General features: G+C 41.3%; 1 protein-coding gene across 1 annotated transcript in view; it reads left to right on the top strand.

Moving 5' to 3' along the window:
- XYLT1 (xylosyltransferase 1) overlaps window positions 1-13,525 on the top strand; it is a 236,074-nt gene that overhangs the window by 137,389 nt on the left and 85,160 nt on the right. The window contains exons 3-4 of the mRNA XM_069983749.1: window positions 12,323-12,495; window positions 12,987-13,189. Of these exons, the coding sequence (XP_069839850.1) occupies window positions 12,323-12,495; window positions 12,987-13,189 (376 nt within the window). The remainder of the gene's footprint in view (window positions 1-12,322; window positions 12,496-12,986; window positions 13,190-13,525) is intronic.

Here is a 13,525-nt window from a genome sequence, read left to right as displayed (position 1 = left end):
CCGTTGGCCGTTACAGCCAATAATCGTTTTGTGTAATAGAAGACAACGATCACCCGACATGTACATTGTTGTCTTTCAACAGGCTGAAACGCCAACGATCATCCTGGCAACGCTGCTGCTGTAATAGGAGCGGTGGCAGCAAATCGCCGTTGTCTCTTATGGGCTGCCCGGACGATCTGACGATTGCCCGGGCAGCTCACCGCGGCCCCCTGGCTCTTACCTTCTCTCCCTAGCTTGCCGTCAGTGCATGTAATAGCACTGGCAGCGGGTGGGGGAACGCGGAGTGACCGAACGCTAACCTTACAGGTCGACACTCACTTGCTCTCCACATCGACCTGTGTAATAGGGGCTTTACTTACTTTTTCAAAGCTCCATTAAAATCCATTAAGCGTTTACAAAACAAGACAGAGCGATTGGCTAAACAAGACTATGTTATTGGTGGATTGTTGAAAATTACTATTCTTGGGTTCTACTTGTCGACAATTATTAAAGGGGTTATCCAGCGCTACAAAAACATGGCCACTTTCCCCCTACTGTTGTCTCCAGTTTGGGTGGGGTTTTGAAACTCAGTTCCATTGAAGTAAATGGAGCTTAATTGCAAACCACACCGGAACTGGAGACAACAGTAGGGGGAAAAGTGGCCATGTTTTTGTAGCGCTGGATAACCCCTTTAATATTTAGGAGACAGGGTTAGCCTAATGCTTTAAAGTTTCTAAAAAAAATAAAAAATTTACAGCTGTAAAAACAAGCGTGTTCATTTGCCAGGGCCTGTAATCATGAATGTTCCAGAGCTCTTTCCTGTTTAGGGAAAGTAAATGTTATTTTTTTTCGCTTCCAACTCATCTACGAGAAAGATGTAAAAATCAATATTTTTTTTCTATTCATATCAGAAACTGGCAGAGAGTGCCATTGCTATGCATTCATGAAGTGCTCTTTATTACAAGGTCAATACTTCTCGATCTACTTTTATTGAGATGATCGAGCAGATTGGCATCCTCTTCATGCTAATGGTACAATAAAATGTTAAGCGGTTTTCTGGAGTTCTGACTACTCTGTAGAAGGAGAGACAAATAAATGCATGAAATATTATAGGATTTTATAATGTGAAGAGTAAATAAAAAAATGTGGTCCCTGGAAACCATTCGTAACTACGGATGAGCCAACTTGCCAAACCCAAACGCTATGTATTTGAGTCAAGGTGTTTTGAGAAGTTGGAGACAGCCCTAGAACTGCCAGAAAACATTGATACAGCCATTATATCCATGTTTTCAAGGGCTCTCTAAGGCAGCATCCAATATCTTCATCTACCAGGAGTAAAATGCCAAACGTTAGGGTTAGGCCAAACATGAATGTTTAGCAAGTTCACTCATCACTATTCATAACCATTTGTATCTTCTTCATACCATTTTTTTTACTTTTAAAGTTGATATAATTCTGATCAGAGTTGTCGTTGGGTAAATTACCTGTATGTCCAGGTGTATGCTCCATCCCTTTGTACTAAAATTGAATTACATCTACCAATATACCATGACTAGTGCATAAAATTAGCACCAGTCCTTCAGACTACGCTCAAGGACATTGCTTACTCTAGGAGTCTAGCCATAGGTAAAGGGGTATTCAGAGGTCTCAGCATTGTTATGAATAGATGGGGACTGCCACCTCATTCATTATGGAGCTGCTGAAGGTAGTGAATTGCTGCCCCATTCATAACAAAACACTTGGGTCCCCATTCAGGAGATCTCATTGTTCAGACAAACGAGAAAAATATTTTTAGTATGAAAAACCCTTTTAGTTAGTCAAATTGCTCAGGGTACACTATTAGTAAGTATACTCACTGCACTTACTGACAGCAGCTCCCTGTGTACCCCATAGAGTTAATATCAGACTTCCCTCCTCAAGGTTGTGCTGCCCTGCTCTGTGGTGAGGTGGAGCATGTGACCATCCTCGGCCGCCAGTGTTCTCCATTGGCAAATACAGTCTCAGTGGTGGACACTGGGGTGTGTGGCATGGTCACATGCTCTGCCATGTCGGCCATGTTGTGGAAAGACTCACCACAGAGGAGGGAAGCACAGCCTGGAGAAGCGGAGTCTGATTTTAGCACTATGAGGTACACAGGGAGCTGCTGTCAGTATATACAGTGAGCACACTTAGTAATACTGTACACTGAGCTATTTTACTATAAAGTGGCCAACCCCTTTAATGTACAGTTGACAGGTTTCCCATTGGATGAAAGACAGTGTAACAGACAAAGGTTAAAAACTGATACAATGTAGAAACCATACTGTAATAAAAAAAAGTATAGTATAAAACTGGAGACCCAGATGGGAAAAAAGTATAGTATAATATTGGGGAAAATCACCTTAAAAAAAAAAAAGACTGAAAACTTGACTTTTTTTTTATTAACACCCCCTCGCCCCCCTTCAGTGAACATTAAGGGCAGTTAGAAGAAAGTCTTCCCTTCTGCCAAAAATACAATAATATCTCCGTCATCGCTCCTACATAGCTGTCAAAAAATCTTGAACCAGAAATTGTGAAAATGTTTAGTCCTATTTCTGTGTTCTTGTAAAACGCTGGAGCCGACGCATGAAGGTCATTGTAATAATAACAGAACACATCTGTTTTATCTTCTACGAAGAATAATCTGGATTCATAAATAACCGTGAACCCGCAGAGAGAGACTTTTACTTGGTTTCTCCTAATCAGATAACTTGTTACAGTAGAGCCGCATGTGATCTTACTGTGCGAGCCATCTGTACGCCTCCCCTGCATCTAGCCAGCACATGCTTCATATCAGGTGGAGCTTTATCCATCTTACTTCTGGAAGGGAAACTTTCCATTTTGGTGTCTTTCGTATATTTTAGATGTTCATTTATATTATAGCCGACACATTCCGGGAAGGTGATGACAATGACTCTTGCAGTTGTTTTCCAGTTTTAAGCAATTTCCTGCAATCTGTCAGTGTCAACAATCTGTTACCTTAGTCACAGTACTCTGCAAATGGGGCTCAAGGGATGGAGGACTCATACATAATATCACATTGCACTTTGTAGAATTGCTTGGATAGAACTCATGGAGTCTGCATAAGATTGGTTATAGAAATGTATATACTTTATAGGGGTGGACTGGTTTTAAAGGGAATCAGTTGGCTGCAGTTCACATTCCAAACTACTGATACTGTGAGATAGCTGTAGAAGCAAGGAGACACATGGTACCTTTCATATATTGGTATGTGCTTCCAGAATGGAAAAAAATGCTTTTATTCTCTGGTAAAAAATGTCATAGTCTCTGGTAAAAAGTACTGAGGGCTATAACATCTCCTTAATCTTCCTCCCATCCCTATTCTTGCTTAAGGCCACATTCACACAACGTATTTATTCAATAAATAACGTCCGTTGTTGCAGTTTGCAACACTGGCCACTATTTATTGAAAATGTCTAATGACATTGTGCTGTATTGAATCCCGACCGGAGTGTATACACACAGTATACACTTCGGTCAGGATTTAATGTGGCTGCACTTAAAACTGACATGTCAATTTTGTGCGGCGCTGGAATTGGCTGTACACACAATGTAAGGTGCGGTTCAAGCCACACTTTATATTGTCTGCAATGGTTAATTGGAATGCGGGAACACCCAAATGTGCCCACATTCCTTATTGAAAAGAAATGAAGCTCATCTGGCTGGTACTGCGGGGTGAACTTCACAGACAGCGGCTGTTCTGTGACACGGCCATTGTCTTACAGCGTGTGAACCCGACTGTCAACGCATGGGATGGGAGCAAGAAGAGTGTAAAGTGTCAAAGAGCCTTTCTCAATCCTCTTAAGTTCTAAGGTCTGGAAAACCTCCTTGATGACACTTGGCACCAGGGATTAAAAGCATTTCCAATATATGGAAGAACAGAAGGATATATGAAAAATACTGTGTGTTTCCTTGACTTAGCAGCTATCTAACAGTGTCAGCAGTTTGGAAGTTGATTTGCATCTGACATATTCCCTATAAGAGTGGATTAGTTTCCACTGAGAAGTATAGAAGCTAATGGTACGGATGTATGTGCTACCTTAATACCCTACCAATCCTCCAAAACAACCCCGGGTTGTATCCTTATTTATGCCAATGACGTCACTGAATTGTTTCAAATTATAATGCTTACAGCAAACTGTCCACCCTCATTAAGGTAATACCTAGTGCCGTCCTACAGATATTCCACAATGCAATGATGCATTGATATTATAGGTCACATGGAATCAATGGAAGTTTTTTACGCATTTTCCTTTAAAAAATAATGTTTTCCTTTCTACCAAATAGAACGTTAGTAAGTTGATATATTAGGCAAATGCAGTTTAGTGTTTCCTGCCATTAATCTACTGCTAAATAAGAAAACGGTTTGCTAATATGGCGTACTCAACAACTTTACAGTGCTGAGCAAATCATCAGGAAGTGATAATTACTATTGAGTCTGATTTCCATGTAAAATGCATGTAACGTTGAAAGAAGAAGCAATATTAGGCTATGTTCACACAACATATGTTTTGTATAAATCACAGCCTTTGTTGCAATTTGCAACAACGCCCGTGATTTATATAAATATACATTGTATGTGTATGGATGGAATCTCGTCCGGAGCGTATTCCCACAGTATACGCTCCGGCCGGGATTCTGACTGGCAGCATGAAAAACTGACATGTCAGTTTTCTGCGCCGCTATTGATTGAATAGCGGCTGCACAGAACATGTCAGTTCACACAATGGAGCGTGCGACTCCAGCCACACTCTCCATTGTGTGCAGCGAGGAATTGGGATGTGGGCGCACACGGATGTGCCCGCATTCTAATTTATCAGAAATTAAGATCATCCGGCCGGTACTGCAATACCAGCCGGGATGATCTTCAGTAAGACCGGCCGTTCTGTGACCCGGCCAGGTCACAGAACGGCCGGTGTTTTACAATGTGTGAACATGGCCTAATTGTGTTTAGCGGTTTATAGAGGACTTTGTTGTTTATCAGTTATTTTTCTATTAGTTGGCTTTCTTATTTCTCCTTACATCTTGGAGTCACCATTCGCCTTTCTTACCAGGATGTGTCCATACATAGTGTAACACTGCCTGCACTGGATGGTGCCACGGACACTTCCCATGGACAATTGACATGGTAACAACCAGTTGTCAATTTATTCTACTTGCAAAGTGGAAACTAGGGAGTAGTATGGAGATAACATTTTATTGAAGACTAAGCACTATGGTAAGACTCTTCCAGAGAGATTTGGTAAGGTAAGTGCAATAGTGTCCCATCTTGGCCAGTCATTGACTAAGCAGCCTTTTACTGAAGAGACCGGGCCAAAAGTGTCAGTGGAGAGCGGGAGAAGGCTGCAGGACGATCGGGGAGAATAGGTAAGTATGAACTTTGATATTTTTTATGAAAAAAGCCAGGGCTGCGCGATTATTGAGCCAACTGATAATCGGACTGGTGAGAGTATGGACATGTAGATAGACAATACAATGCCATATTTGAAGCAACGAGAAAGACAACTTTGTACCTTCCAATCTGTTTAAAATGACAAGTATAAGTGTATTTGTTATACTGCAATAGGTAACAATGTATTCCCTTAGGAACACATTCAGTCTGGTAATAATGTTGGGCCACCTGTAACTTGTCATGGATTTTGCCTCTGGCATGGATTTGCCTATGTCTTGTCCCACGGTGATAACACTGTCACTCAGGTTGTTGCTAAACATTGTCACTTTTTTTTTCTTTAACATCTTTTGTGTTAAGGAAGAACTTGACATAATTAAAAACAAATGCGCCGGAGATATTCTTCACGCTTCTTGTTAGAGCAAAATGCAGAGTCTGCTGAGTATCTGAGCACGCCATATGTAACCCAGTTACCTTGTCGTCAACACTCTCAACTACCAGATCCTATCAACATAATGAGAGTATCAGATGGGAAAAGCAGAGGGTAAAAATACTGTATTATATAGTTTTTATATAATAAAAAAAATAGTATTTAAAAGGGGTTATAATTCTACACCATAAATATCTCTATTTGATGTGAACCTTTTAGGTGTTCCATGCTGCCTTAACCACTTGGAGCTTGAAACAGACCCATTTACCATAGTATTTTTAGCCGTTTCCTCACTGGCTGGGTGTGATTGACAGGGCGATCCTTATGTGTGTACAGGGAAAGACCTGTCATTTACTACTAGCCCCTCCCCATCAGGTTTGATTCACTAGTTGTTCACTATGTGTGTATAGGACACCAGCTGTCTGTCAAGCCCAATTGAGCTGGCCAAAGCCGGCAGAGAGCCAGCCCTCCTGACTTTTCACCCTCTTCCCACAGGAAAAAAGAGAAGCTTGGGAAGGTGAGACATATCTGAGAATAAGCAAAGTAGTTGCCTGGCAAATAGAGAGTATAGGTGTCCAGAAGAAGCTGTCTGGTTGCACCACTACAGTTCCATTTCACAAAAGCCAAATGCCTGGCATCTGACTCACAGTGGCAGACCCTAGGGCATCCATCTTCTCCAGCCACCGGGAGTTAAATGCCAAGCGCTTATTCATCTCTACAAATAAAGTAGTAATTGATGACTTGTGTCTTATAAGTAGATCTCAAGTTCACTTAAAACCACATTATTACATAAGATCCACCTTAAGGTATAAGCACGGAATGGTAGCAAATGGGTTAAAGTTCTTTATTCTTCTGTTTGTTGAAGCATTGGCATCCGTTTTAGTTGGATTCACATATCATGTGTTCTTTACGCCCCGTGTTCTTTTTGACTGGCAGGTTGTCTATCAGTATGTACCGCATCAATATACTACAGTCTTGCAAAGTCTCCTTCATCATGCGGTGTAGTCACCCAACTGAGTAATACGGGCTGTACTTTAGCGATATTCCTTCAGTTCAGCAGCAGGTCATTTGGAAATGTTGATGCTGCTCTGAAATCATTTCACAGATAAAGGTCAGTAAAGTGGTCGAAAGAGCACTCACACTATGACTAATATCCCAGATGTCCGGCCCATTATCCCGCGTCAGGCTCTTGTGCCTGCACATTAACATAAAGCCGAATACAAGTAGGAGCTATGGTATCATTTTATTGCAGTCCGCTGGAGTATGCAGTGGACGTGCTCTTCAGTATTACAATAATATGTTATATGAATAGAGGAGTCTTTATGAATGGGATTAACCCGCCTAAATCAAGAGTTACCTAGTGGCTTTATGTGCAGTAGGGTTTATATACTACCTGGTGGCTGTTCTCACAGGAGGAGGTGACCCAAGCATATGGCTTCACCCTATGACTATAGGGCTTTTTACATGGGTTGTTAATCTGTAGACAAGAACGATCACTGACAATAACTGACCCATGTAGTATGGCCAGTGATCAGCCAATGAAGGAGAAATTGCTTGTTTTTTGGCATCTTCTGGCATCTTGCTAGTCAAATCTTTGATAAGCTGAATAAAATGAAGTTTATAGGCCACACGTTTGATTGAGATTTGCAAAGGCTCTGAAAGCAAGCGCGGATCATGCTGATCGACTCTCATTTGCAGCGTTGTATCGGGCAGTGTGAGCCTCTAAAAATAAGGTCTATCTTCATGAGATGATTGTATTCTTAAATAAGTGTGGTGAGTTGCAGTACCAGACACTGTTCATTGACTAAAGGGGCGCTGTATCTAAAAAATAATGCTGCTTATTTCATTTTAATCTCAATCTCCCCTTTAAATGTTAACTTTTTCATTATATCCTTAGAAAATCACTATGTAACCACTGCACAAATAGTTTGTAGTGCTGAAAGTCCAGGCTCACTGTAAATAGCACATAGCAGGAACTCTGACACGGTGACCACACAATCTAATTTATTTGCCTGATGGATGAAGACATTGAAATTCAATGCCCAGTCCCACAGAGTAACCGCATTGCAGGAGACCGTCTCCTTGTTATTGTTAATAAGCGTCTTACTGGCTCATGGAGGTGACACTCGGAGATGTGACGCAGTGCTAATCATCTTTCACATTATCAATAATAAGCAAGTGATGCAGAAAGGTCAGGAGGACCGAGAGCAGGATGTGTAGCGCAGAGACATGAGCTATGGGTCTTCATACAAATGGAATGAATCCATGAGAATGACATGTCCTCCAGCAAGTCTAACATGATGTATGGAAAAAGATGTGATCCCAGACCACGACTGTGACATAGGACATGAAAGCAAACACAAATCAATGAAATGTGTGTCAGCTAAAAATAACATTAGGGTGATTGTTATCCTGGAGAAATGAGGAGGAAGATTTCATAGATACATATGGAAAGAAGAGCTGAAATGCTGGGAACCCTTAGGAATATATGGCTCTTGTGGTCATTAAAGACATTACTTTTCGAAAATTATTCTTAAAGTGTCACTGTTGTTTAATTTTTTTTTTTTTTTTTTTTGCAGAAATCAATAGTACAGGCGATTTTAAGAAACTTTGTAATTGGGTTTATTAGCAGAAAAAAGTATTTTTATAATGGAAAAGCAGTTTGTCTTCATGGTTCTCTTATGGAGAGGGGAGGAGTTTAGGGAGATGAGGCAACAAAACAGGGCAACAAAGAGCTAATTTACAGCTACATCAGTGGGCTATCTCCTTTGAAATCAGCACTGACCTCTCTGACCTCTGAATACCACCTTTCACACAGCTACCACTGTGTAATCCTTTGTTCTCTGCTCTCTGCTGGCGACTAATCTCCCTCCTCCCCCCTCCCCTCTCCATAGGTTACACAGGGCTCCACTGATGTAAAAGAGTCAAGATTTCCTGATAATGAGCAGTGAATGAGAGAGAGGAGGGGAGGGGGGGGTGGCTGGGGAAAGTATTTATGAATGCAGATAATGGCATATTTGCCTAATAAACCCAATTACAAAGTTTCTTAAAATCGCCTGGACTATTAATTTCTGCAAAAAAACGACAGTGACACTTTTAAAATAATAATATATTATAAAAATAATAATATAATTATAAAACTGTCATCGAAGACTTCCTAACATAGTGTTGTCACATATTGTACTGGCTTCACCCCTTGGCAGGTAATTGTGTAGTTTTATCATTTCAGTCTGGTGTTGTCTCATAATTTGTATGGGGAGGGATCAAGACTGGTGTCGAGCGGGCTTGCCGAACTCTTGGGGTTCAGCAACGTTCTCCGAGTCTATGGCTGTATCTGTATTTTCCAGGACTCCCTAGGGCGGCATCCAACTTCTCCAGGTGCCAGGAGTCAAATGCAGAGCGTTCAGGTTCAGAGAGCATTGCCGAAACCAAACAGTCCAGCGAGTCAGTACTAATCAGGACAAGGAACTGTTGGCTGATATGTATGGTGGATATAGGCTATAAATAGGCTATACATGTATGAATGGTGGTGGTCTTAGCCTCAGCACCCTAATTGATTAAGAGAACAAGAGGCCAGCATTGCACACTGGAGTGATGCAGTACCTGAGACAGTGACACCACATCTCTGCTCTGCCCGCTTAGTCCACCTGCATTGTAGTACCTGGCACACTGAATACAGACAAAGTAGTGCGGTAAAGGGGCTGCAGCGATAACTGCGTGTAAAGAACTGTCGCCCTCAGTAGTGAACAACACCAAGTTTAAATTGACTTTGTAATTGTAATTGTAAAGTGCAGGAGACCATTTAGCAAATCAGGGGCATTCCCACTTTTGGAGGCTAAGTTGCTAGATGACGTGTATCATTGCATGGATACAGGACTCCCATCATCTCTTTGTGATTGTCATTGATCAGATATTCATATATAGCCCAGATCTTCTATACTACAAACTGTATAGACACATCAGCAGCTTCTAAGATGGAATTAGGCATCCTTCTGGCTGCCGCTGAGTGATGGCGATAAGGTTAAACATACGGCAGACTATAAGCTTCCAAAGACAGGAGAGTGAAAGGCCTAATCAATATCTATCCCATCAGGGCTCCGGCTGGAGCTCAACACCCAATGATTCATTGTGTCTTCACCTTCTTGTCCTATCGATATGGAACCCTTTTGGTGTCGTGATTGAGCTCATGTGCTTCTCACTGTTCAGTTTCATCACTTTATGCCAATTCTATACAGCTTCATGATATTCGTGTTTAGTATTTACAGATTTAGCGCAAAACGCTATGGTAATTTTCCATCCCAGCCTCGAAGAACCACGTTTCCACCATCGGCTGCGAGTATTTTAATCAAGGACAATGAGAATGATAGAAATGATGGGGTCTGCTATTTCCATATCTTTGCACATCCTCTCAGGCATACATATTAAGGCTGGGTTCACACACTGTATACTTCAGGCAGTATTTGGTCCTCAAGTCAGGTCCTCATAGCAACCAAAACCAGGAGTGGATTGAAAACACAGAAAGGCTCTGTTCACACAATGTTGAAATTGAGTGGATGGCCGTCATATAACGGTAAATAACTTCCATTATTTCAATATAACAGCCGTTGTTTTAAAATAACAGCAAAAATTTGCCATTAAATGACGGCCATCCACTCAATTACAACATTATGTGAACAGAGCCTTTCTGTGTTTTCAATCCACTCCTGGTTTTGGTTGCTATACAGCCTCACAAATACAGCCTCAAATATACATAGTGTGAACCCAGCCTTAAGCTGTAAAGAGTAAAACAGCTATTCTGATTGTAAGAAACACTTACTTTGTGACTTGCAGGTGTTTTACATTTGGAGATGTGAAAGTTTCCCATTAACTTATGTATGAAAGTGTCACTGTCGTCGGCTATACCAGGTGCTGCTTAATTCAGAATGAACGCAACGTTATCCAACATGCAAGAATACCTTTAGACTTCAGCTCTTTTTTTTTAAAGGGGAATATTACTTTCGATAAAACTCAGAAGGTAATGGTTTTGCTGTCCAGGATGGGATTTGTAGTTTTGCAACAGCTGGAGAGCCAAGGTTTCCTACCCCTGTGCTAGAGAGTTCCTTAAGGGTATAAACCCACACACCGTATATGCAGCGTATTTACTGCTGCGATACGCAGCAAACTCGCAGCAGACTCGCAGTAGACTAGATCCAAATAACTGAACACAGCATCAAATCTGTACCAACAAATCTGCTGCGTATTTGTTGCATATCTGCTGCATATACGGTGTGTGGGTTTATACCCTTAAGGGATATCCCTATGACGGTAATGTCATATCAATATGGTAAATTGCTGCTTACTAATCGTGAGATCTGACTGGCACAGGGCTGTATTAATACCTGCTGCTGCCCTAGGCACTAAACCTGAAGACACCCGATCTTCACGCACCTATTGGCGATACCAGACCTGACCAATACCACCATACCCCCCACCCCCCCTGGAAAAGACATCAGATTTACTGGCAAGTCTGAACGGGAGGAGGGAAACTAAAAAAATTAAAACAAAAAAAATAGTTTTTTTTCTGTCCCCCTGCTCCCTGGTGCTGCCCCCCTGCAAGGTGCTACCCTAGGCACCGGACCACAAGTGCCTAGTGGTAAATACGGCCATGGACTGGCATGGCACTGATCATTTCACCAACTGGCTCTACATCACAGCCCTAGTCACTGTATTGGGACATTCTATGAACAGCAAGTTGCTAGGAAAGGCACAGGAAATAATTCAGACTTGTGTGATAGAAATACCCTTTAACTCAGTATTGGACCTTGAAAGTTATTGTTTCCAATTTCCCATTCCCTAAGAGGATGGCCAATAAAAGCTGGTAGTGGCACAGCTGTTAAAAGGCACTTTTAGCCTTCAGCTGGGTTCACACTAAGTTTTTTTCATCTGGTTTTTCATCCCTTTTTTACAAAAAAATGTTGAAAAAAAACGGATGCATGTGTGTACATCCATTTTGATGCGTTTTTCCATTGACTTCCATTATTAAAAAAAAAAATCAAAACGGATCCGTTTTTTTAACGGACACAAAAATTAGGTTGACTATGTTTTTGTGTACATTAAAAATAATGGATCCGTTTTGATCTGTTTTTTTTTGTGTTTTTTTTAGAATGGGAGACAATGAAAAGACGGAACAAAATGGATGCACACAAATGCATCCGTTTTTTTCTTCCCATCTGTTTTTCATCCGCTTTTTGCAAAAAACGGATTGCAAAAACGTAGTGTGAACTTAGCCTTCCAACACACCATCTGCCACACCCCAGAGGAGCCACAGGACATACCCTATTAGTAGCAGAGCTTATCGTAGCTTTTGTTGCATTTCAGGTTAGGAGCAAGGATATATGAGGCAAGTTACTGTAACTGATATACTTAATTTGCTGAAAATATACCAGTGTTTATCATGGGAGACGGAGTGACAGTTCACATATATCATGTTTGTCTTTGTCATTTAGGAAAGGCCAACAACAACGTCCAGTGGGATGAAGACTCCATGGAATATATGGCCGCCAATCCAGTGAGGATAGCCTTTGTTTTGGTTGTTCACGGGAGAGCTTCTCGACAACTCCAGAGGATGTTCAAGGCAATTTATCACAAGGACCATTATTACTATATTCATTGTGACAAGGTAAGACTCTGAACCTTGTCCTTGTCATTCACCACAGGCCAGTAGAGTTTTTCTAATGAGTATTCGTTACGGGTGTAGCCTACAAACACATACATAGTTTTAACATAGAAGTCTTTGGAGTCATGGCCACCCATTTATTACCATCTTAGCTTTGTATATGTCTAAACAGCTGCTTCTGTAATTGTACATAGACTATAATGAAGTGCAGCAACAATAAGGGACACCGGACCCCTGTTTTCCTAATAAACAGTGGTCCCATCACCTTCCCTCACTCTTATGGCCTTCATCAGAATTTACTTTTAAAGGAAAATGTATATGAAGAACAGTTTGCATAGTTTTGGATCACGCCTTTAAGTATTTGAGTTGACGTTGTTGTATCTCTTCCAGTATCTGAAGGAGCTTATGGTCATAATAATTTGTATAAATGTCAAAAAATATACTACTGGCCGTGTAACTAAACATAAATTATTTCTTCCTTTCTTTCTGTACAGAGATCTAACTATCTGCACAGACAAGTAATGCAGTTTGCCAGCCAGTACCCCAATGTCCGTGTCACTACATGGAGGATGGCAACCATATGGGGAGGGGCAAGTCTGCTATCTACATACCTGCAAAGCATGAGGGACCTCCTGGAGATGTCAGACTGGTCATGGGACTTCTTCATTAATCTTAGTGCTGCCGATTATCCAGTCAGGTAGGGTCTTTCTTATTGCTATATAATATTTTATAGAAATGCATATCACTTGTGCTCTCATTCATCTCCAGCATTCGGTGACTACAATAAAGGAAGTGCACATTGTTTAGTGGTTGGCATAACGTTTGTTCCACTGGCAGCTATCCCTCCCCATACACATGATCATCAATTGGTACAGCCAAACATTTCATGGCCTCTCTATGAAGACATACAGGGAAAGAGACAAAGCCAAACAAATCTGGCAGTGGCTTATCTCCTCTAGAACAATAAGGCTGGGTAGTTGAAATCCAACATGCTCATCTGGCGAGCAGGGAATGTGGCAAGCTTACCCCAACG

Source organism: Dendropsophus ebraccatus, chromosome 9, assembly GCF_027789765.1.
Source record: "Dendropsophus ebraccatus isolate aDenEbr1 chromosome 9, aDenEbr1.pat, whole genome shotgun sequence".
In the NCBI taxonomy this organism is placed as follows: Eukaryota; Metazoa; Chordata; class Amphibia; order Anura; family Hylidae; genus Dendropsophus; species Dendropsophus ebraccatus.
Note: the sequence above shows the minus strand (reverse complement) of the source record. Positions and strands in the feature narration are given on the sequence as shown.